At 52.3% G+C, this 8,186-nt stretch overlaps 1 protein-coding gene across 1 annotated transcript in view; it reads left to right on the forward strand.

The window, feature by feature from the left end:
- Positions 1-8,186, forward strand: part of POR (cytochrome p450 oxidoreductase) — a 28,412-nt gene that overhangs the window by 14,220 nt on the left and 6,006 nt on the right. The window contains exons 2-6 of the mRNA XM_007468797.1: positions 1,688-1,736; positions 5,131-5,259; positions 6,813-6,962; positions 7,445-7,569; positions 7,969-8,058. Of these exons, the coding sequence (XP_007468859.1) occupies positions 1,688-1,736; positions 5,131-5,259; positions 6,813-6,962; positions 7,445-7,569; positions 7,969-8,058 (543 nt within the window). The remainder of the gene's footprint in view (positions 1-1,687; positions 1,737-5,130; positions 5,260-6,812; positions 6,963-7,444; positions 7,570-7,968; positions 8,059-8,186) is intronic.

Consider the following 8,186-nt stretch of genomic DNA (forward strand, 5'->3'; position numbering starts at 1 on the left):
ACCACAAAAAAAAAAAAAAAAGAAACCTTCACTTACATAAGTTTTTCCACGGACTCCAGGCCTGTAGCCCTGACAGACATTGCTTCATGCTGTTGTGATGAGTGAATGTGAGAGCATGTGTGTGTGTGTGTGAGTGCGTGTGCGTGCATGCGCACACGCACATGCATGCTGGCACTTCACTCTGTTACACTCTACTGTGCACAGGAGGCAGTGGAAAGAAAAAAGAATGTATGTCTTTCGTTCCCCGGGTGTGAATGCAGTCTGTGGGGCATGTACCAGAGAGCGAATTGCTGGGCTGCAGAGTCACAGGAGGTACCGCCAAGCCAAGCCGCGTTCCAGAGTTGCCAGTGCCATATCGCCCTCTCCCAGCTGCGCGTAGGAATTCCCATTGCTCCACAACCTCACCTGTTTGAGATCTTGTCTGTCTTTTCAGTTTTAGCCATTCTTACTGGGTGTATGATAGATTTCACCGTGGTTTTAACTTCCTTTTCTCCGGTATCTAATAACATCGAGCACCCTTCCCTATGTTCTTTGGCTGTTTAGATGCTCTCTTTAAGAAGGTACCCGTTCAAGCCTTTTGACAATGTTTCTGTCGCAGTATGTGTCTTTTCTGATCGATTTGTAGGGATTTCTGATATTCTCAACCCTAGTCATCAGTCAAATAGGTGTACATTGCAGACACCTTCTCCCGCGCTGGGGCTTGCCTTCCGTTCCCTTGATGGTGTCATTTTAAGCAGAAACAACGGTATTTTAGTGTTCAGATTTGTTGCTTGGTTCAGACCGGCCATGTTTCAAACATCTTAAATATTTACCGTCCAGAGGTAAATCACCTTGCTGTCTTAGGCCTGAGAGTCCCTGGGGAGGCTCGCTGGGTTGCTTTAGATGGCTCTGCAGGCCTGGGGCAAGGACAGAGAGAAGGAAAAGGACCAGAACTGGAGAGGGAGGGCCAGGAGGCCAGAGCTAGGAGGTGGAGAGTGGGCGGGCATGCGGGGCAGTGGGGCTGCTCTCTGGAGGGGATGGGGTCCAGTTCAGGGCTTTAGAAGGTGACAGGGTCACAGAGAGGGGAGCAAGTAAAGGTGGCTCCAGGGCAGGGGAGGACTGGGGGGAGGGGGGCGTGTCTTGGGACTCCCAAGGGACTTGCTATTCACGTGGGGCCTTGGTGGGGAACAGGGGTCTGTCGGGTGAGGAGCTGGAGTGAGGACGCTCTGGGCGGAGACGGTGGTGTTGACAGAGTACTAAGGACCATCATGGAGGGCTGGTATGTGGAGGGGAGTGGCAGGCGAGGCTGGGACAGGTTCTGAAGGGACTTGTGCACCCCTGGTCCTGGGGGTCATGGGAGCCATGGAAGGTTTCGGAGCACAGCAGTAGCACGGTCAGAATCTTATTTGGGAAACTCCTGGTTGCCTTGAGGTGGGGACCATTGGCTGTGGATGGTGAGCGGCCAGGGAGTGAGCTTGACCCTTCGTTCTCGTGTTCTCATGTACCCGGGTGCGTCAGCCCTGGCCCTGCGAGGTGTTGGATTTGGACTTACCAGGCCCCGGAGCCTGGGTCCTGCCTCTTCCGGGCCCGGCACTGGACCAGAGGCGGCTGCCGGCGGGGGCACCACAGAGTGGAGCGGGCGGAGCTGGAAATGCCCCTCGCTGCTGCCATGTGCCTCCCGTGCCCAGCAGACACTTTTATTTTTCAGGCCCTCCTCTGTCAAAGACAGCAGCTTCGTGGAAAAGATGAAGAAGACGGTGAGTTTCCTCTTTGCGCTCGGGCCTGCGGGGCGTGCGGGGGCATCCAGCAGAAGGCCAGCTTCACCGGGCGGGAGGAGAAGCGGGCGGGAAGCCGCCGCAGCTCCTGCGCGAGCCCTTTCTGGGCTGTCCAGAGCCTCGAGGCTGCTCTGCTGTTGCTGGGACAGTTTACTCCGCTCTTGAACAAACCAAACTGTAAGAACAGACCCTCCCTCTGACTCGGATGCCCCCCCATCTCCTCCCTCCCAGACCAAGCTGTGTCCGCGAGCATAGGTAAGCCTCACATAGCTGTGATCCTAGCACGGCTACAATTTTATCTGTTTGATTTTTGTTTATTTAAGTGTTGAATTTTATGACCAGGTGCTTCATTCACATGGTTAAAATCCAAACTATAAACTATTTAGTGGAAAGCTTCTCTCCTATCCCTGTCACCCATCACTGTCCTTAGTATTTTATAGATCCTTCTAGAGCTTTTTTATGCACATATAATAAAAACAAATACAGACTTTTATACTTTTAAAACACAAAAGGTGGCATATTACATACACTGCTATAGACCTTCATTTTTTTCCCACTTAATGGTATGTCTTGGAGCTCCTTTCACAACAATTCAAAGATACCTCCCGCATTCTTTATTATAGCTGCGTGATGATTCCATGTGTGGCCACAAGTACTATAATTTGTTTTAACACTGCCTCGTTGATGGGCGCTTGGAATATTTCTAATCTTTAGCTCTTAACAGATAGTGGTGCTGTGACTGTGGAGATCAGTTTGCATATTTGCAAATACAGTAAAATCCCGGAATTGGAATTTTTGGATCAAAAGATTTATGCATTTGTGATAGAAACTGCCAGATTGTGCCCCACCCCCGTAGAGGTCACGCCGCGGGGCCGTCACTAGCAGCGTGAGAACACCTGCTCCCCACAGCCTTGCCGACAGAGTCTGCTATCAAAGTTGGGATTTGGCCAGTTTTCTACGTTACAAAAAAGATATTTCTGTGGAGTTCTAATTTTCATTTTTCCTATGAATGAGTTTAAGCAAATCTTCATGTTATGCTGGCATTTCTTTTCTCTTTTTTTTTTTTTTACAGATTCTTTGTTCAAATCTTTTGCCCACTTTTCTGTTGGGATTGATCTTTCTCAAGGAACTCCTTAAACTTATTAGGGTGATTAACCCCTCGTCTGTGATACGAGTTAAAACTGTTTTTCCCTGCGAACAGTTGGTGTATCATTCGGCTTGTTGTGTGTTCACTTGTTCGTTTCGCCACGTGTTAAAGTTCTTTAGTCCATTTAACTATTCTGTGACTTCTGGGCTTTGAGTCGTCATTTGAAAGGCTTCCCCCCTCTAAAGAGATAAAGGAATTCTTCCATAGTTTTTTCTAGTATTTTTATAATTTTGTTTTCCATATTGAAAAATCAGTCTGTTGGGAATTTATCCTGGTGTAAGATGTAAGGTATGGGTCCAACAATTTTTTACACAGCTCTCTAAATTCCATGTAATAAAGTCCATCTTTTCCCCACTAGTTCTGTCATAAGTGTAATTCCCATGGGTATTTGAGTGTAGTTCTGTATTTTCCTTTTCTGGTACTTTGATCTAGCTGTCTGTGTATAAGCAATATCATACTGTTTAATTATTATAACATTGTTGTATAATTATTATAACTTGTTTTAATATCTGTAGCACTAGGCACTTTCTCCCTCCCCCCCAATCACTCTTATTTTTCAGTTTTCCTGGCTATTACTTCATACGTATTCATTTATTTTAGGTAATAGTTTTATTGAGATATAATTCATATTCCGTACAGTTCTCCAATTTAAAGTTTACACATCAGTGATTTTTAGTATATTCCCAGTTGCACAAACTATCACCACAATCCATTTTAGGACATTTTCATCATCCCCAAAAGAAACCCTATGCCCATTAGTAGTCACTCCCCATTCCCCCACCCTGAGCCCTAAGCAACTATTCATCTACTTTTTGTCTCTATAGAGTTGCCTATATGGCAACTGGACATTTCATGTAAGTGGAATCATACAGTAGTATATGGCCTTTTGTGGCATCTTTCACTTAGCGTAACGTCTTCAAGGTTCATCCATGCTATAGCATGTGTCAGCACTTCATTCCTTTTATTGCCAAATGATGTTCCAGTGGATGGATTCGCACTTATTTTTCCACAGGATTTTTAGGATCAAATTGTTGATGAAAAAAGAGCTGTTCAAGTTTTTATTAGGATCGTGTTACATTTCTGCACTGATAGAGGGAGAACTGACATCTTGTACGTTGAGTTTTCCTGTGCAGAATCAGAGTGCCTTTCCATTTGGTTGAGTCCTTTTATCACTCGGTAGCTTCTCACGTTTCTTGTATGGCTTATTTCTAGGTACTTTATATATTTTGATGCTACCATAAATATTTAGCTACTGTCTTATATCCTGTTTTGCTCCCTTGACATCATAAGCATTATTTTAAAATACCTCTTTAAATGATTTTAAAATGATTTGTAGAAAATTCAGGAAATGTAAAAGGTATGAGAACACTTTACAGCAATTGTAGTCCCTCCATTTTATTTTGTCATTTGTACCTGTCAGTTAGGGCTCTGTGCCAGGCCAGAGACCCCTCTAGGCATTTTGGGCACTGGAAGGCTACTGCAGAGAAACCTCATGTCTACAGAAAGGGACCAGGGAGGTGGCCTGTGCCTTGCTTCCACCTTCCAGATCTTGCAAAGCACATCCAGTTGGCTGGACCTAATTTGCTGCATCCCTGGCCGCAGGAAGTCTGGGGGATGGAGTTCCAGCTTTTCCAGAGCGGCTGCAGTGGGCACAGTAGGAGGAGGGTGGGATGAAGAGCCTGTGAGCCAGTCTATATGGTACCTTTCCCCATTGTCTAGATTTTTATAAAGCATATGCATTACTTTTGTAAACATCCAGAAAAACTCACCCATGATACCCCCTTTAGAGACTCTTGGTACACTTCACGCCATTCTTTTCCCTGTGCATTTATATGTATAAACACACACGTATATGTGGAGTGGATACGTAACAACATTGGATTGTGCTATACATAGTCTTTGATCACTTTTTTTTTTTTACTGAACATCATTTCTGCATTTTTACACATGTCCTCTAAAAGTATGCCCACAGTGTGATTTTGAGCAGCTTGTGTGTGTAGGATTATCTTGATGGCTCCAGCTCAAGTCAGCTAGGTGGCCTCTGACCCCATCCGCTGCAGTGGCTGTGGCAGTGAGATGCTAGCCCCAGAGCGACTTAGAAAGGACCTGAAGCAGGCAGGAAAGAGGGTGCCCTTGAGGGACCTGCCTGCCCTTGTGGTCACCTAGAGCCTCCAGTGAAGCCTGTGGCTCTTGGCCCCTCACTGATCCCGCGTGTCCGGCTGTCCCTAGGGCAGGAACATCGTCGTGTTCTACGGCTCCCAGACGGGGACCGCCGAGGAGTTTGCCAACCGCTTGTCCAAGGACGCCCATCGCTACGGGATGCGGGGCATGGCGGCAGACCCGGAGGAGTATGACCTGGTGAGCTCTTGCCGCGCCCTGCCCCCTTCCTCCCATGCAGTGCAGCCCAGGGCATTAAGGAAGTCGCGTCTGGATCGTGGAGACGCTTAAAGGGCTGAGTTAGCCAAAGGGACAGACAGGAATAGGCGTCTCTTGTCATCTGTTCCAGCAGCCAGGTGGCCCCAGTTGTAAGGACATTAAGAACACCTGGCCCAGGTGTGCGCATACGCGCTCTCAGCAGTGCTCATGCTCAGCCTTCCAAGCTCTCCACGCTGCAGGCTTTGCAAGTGCTGGGCAGGTGCCAGCAGAAGGGACTCGGGCACCTAGTGGATTGGTTGTGGCTTAAAAGATGAAAAGGGTCTCAGCAAGTCAGGAGAGGAACTGTTTCTCATCTCCCCTCAACCCCCACCCGAGAACTGCAGTTCCAGGGGAGCTGGATCGAGTCGTCGGGGGGTCTGGGCTCTAGTGCCGCTCTGCCCTGACTGCCCGTGTGACCCTGAGCGAGCGCCCACCGAGGGCCTTCCTTGACTCGTCTACAAAGAGGCAGTGAGGGTGTTGGGTGAGCCATCTCCAGGAACCCTTCAGCTGGGCTTTGAAATGAGGCTGTAAACTCACATGTGCGGGCTTGGGGAGGGCCAAAGAGAGCCCGGGAATTGAGGGAAGGGCCCCCACCTGGAGCTGCAGGATCCCCGCCTTCTCCTGTCAGCCATCCTTGGCACGTGGCTCCTCCGGGCCAACACAGGACTGTCTGCAGGACACAGTCCCCACTTCCTGGCTCCAGCTGCACCCAGCCTGCCTCTGAGGGTGGTGGGGACCCGCTCACCTTGCTATCTCTCCTCCGTGCGTCGGCTCTTTCGCCAGTTGTGGCTCTCCAAAGGGCAGGAAACTTCCTGAGACAGCCAGGCCAGCGGCCCCAGGTGGACTCAGCGGGCAGGGACGTGGGGAGTGGTCCTTAGGCACCCAGGAGGGGCAGGGCTGGCAGGGAGCAGGTAGTCCTGGGAAGATGCCCCAGGGAGTTGCCTTCCTGCTTCTCCCCTGAAGGGTCATTGCCAGACATCGGGGCGGGGGAGGCAATGTCGGGCTCTTGCTGCTCCAACAACATGATAAATGAACTTTCCCTTAGAACCACTCTCTTCTGAGGGCCAGCTGCTTCCCACATGTGCCACTCCATCTCCCAAACGGAACCATCCCCCACCTACTCCACACCCCTGCCTTCGGTCTTGGCGACGAGCACCACTACCCATCTGTCTTAGGACCTGGGTTTCGAGTTGGCGGACAGTTGGTTAGGAATTAGCGCGAACCGAGGTCCTCCTGTGCCCCAGGGACTTGGTGGGATGATGAGGTTCTCCGGAGGTGGCCCAGGGCACCATGTTCCAAGTGCCAACCCGTGGCCTGGAACCCAGCGTACTTCTGTCAACACCCCAGGCCCTCACCTGTGCTCTTCTGGGCCTGCTGTTCCCTTTGCTCTCGAAATGCACGCCGTCCACGTGAACCCTTGACTCGCCCATCTGCACCCCTGTTGGGAGCAGGCTTAGTCTTGGTTGCTGGGCCTGGCCCTGCCTTTGTCTCCCCAGGGTGACCTGAGCAGCCTGTCAGAGATTGAGAACGCCCTGGCAGTGTTCTGCATGGCCACCTACGGCGAGGGGGACCCCACCGACAATGCCCAGGACTTCTACGACTGGCTCCAGGAGACGGACGTGGACCTCTCTGGGGTCAAGTACGCGGTGAGTCACCCGTGTGGGCTCGTGCAACCTCCGGAACCCCATGTCCAAGAGGAACTCCTCCGGTTCTCACCTCGTTTGATCAGCTAGGGCAGGCCCAGGTGCCAGGACAGGGGCTTCGAGCTGAGGGCCTGGCAGGGAGCTCGTGGCAGGGAATCCCAGGAAGGCCACTCACGGGGCGACCCCATCTTGCGCCCGGGCCCGGCCCAAGAGCTCCCCCTCCCTTGTCCCAGCCCCACTTTGCTCGGGAGCATGTGCTACTGGAGACTGAAGGCAAGAAAAGGGCGGTGGGCTGACCAAGATTTGGCTGGGCAAGGAGAATCCTGAATGGGCGGGGTGAACACCCCTGCTGCTGCCAGGGTCAAGGCCAAGGTGGTTGAGGAGGGGCCTGGACTGCAGGTCACCAAAACAAAGCCGCCTCTGGGGGCCTTACAGTGCAAGGTGTCTGGCAGGGACCACTGAGCACTGGCCCCTCATCCACACAGGTGTTTGGCCTTGGGAACAAAACCTATGAGCACTTCAACGCCATGGGCAAGTATGTGGACAAGCGGCTGGAGCAGCTCGGGGCCCAGCGGATCTTTGATCTGGGGCTGGGCGACGACGATGGGAAGTAAGTGACCCCCCTCCAGGGCCCCCGCCCTTGCACGCCCCCCGGGGCTGTCGTGTGTCAGGAGCCACAGGTTAGGGCTGGCCGGGGCACAGGAGGAGAGGGCGGAGCCATGATGTCAGTGCAACTCTGTGACCCGCCTCACCACAGGGGAGGGAAGGCCATCCCCCCATCGCCAGTCCCCACCTTCTTTGCTCATCCACACCCTCCCGGCTCACCCGGCTCAGATGGGGCCTCCCATGGTTACTGCAGACCCTCTGGACGCTTCCTGATGCCCTGGGTTACATCACTGGGTGGGCTGGCGTGAAATGAACCCCCCAGCTTGGAGGGGTGACGGGACAGAGAGTCCGAGCTCTCCCGGCAGCCCCACCTGGAGCCTGGCTCATCCCCTCTCGTCCCCAGCCTGGAGGAGGACTTCATCACGTGGCGAGAGCAGTTCTGGCCAGCCGTGTGCGAGCACTTAGGGGTGGAAGCCACTGGAGAGGAGTCCAGGTGAGTGTGCGCAGGTGGGCTGGGGCCTCGGGTGCTGCCTGCCGAGGCGGGGGACTGGACTGGCGTGTGTGGTGGGGCTGGAGGAGGCTCCGTCAGGTCAGGGTGCGGGAGGGGCGCGGGCCCAAGCG

Source organism: Lipotes vexillifer, unplaced genomic scaffold (assembly GCF_000442215.2).
Source record: "Lipotes vexillifer unplaced genomic scaffold, Lipotes_vexillifer_v1.1 scaffold12, whole genome shotgun sequence".
In the NCBI taxonomy this organism is placed as follows: Eukaryota; Metazoa; Chordata; class Mammalia; order Artiodactyla; family Lipotidae; genus Lipotes; species Lipotes vexillifer.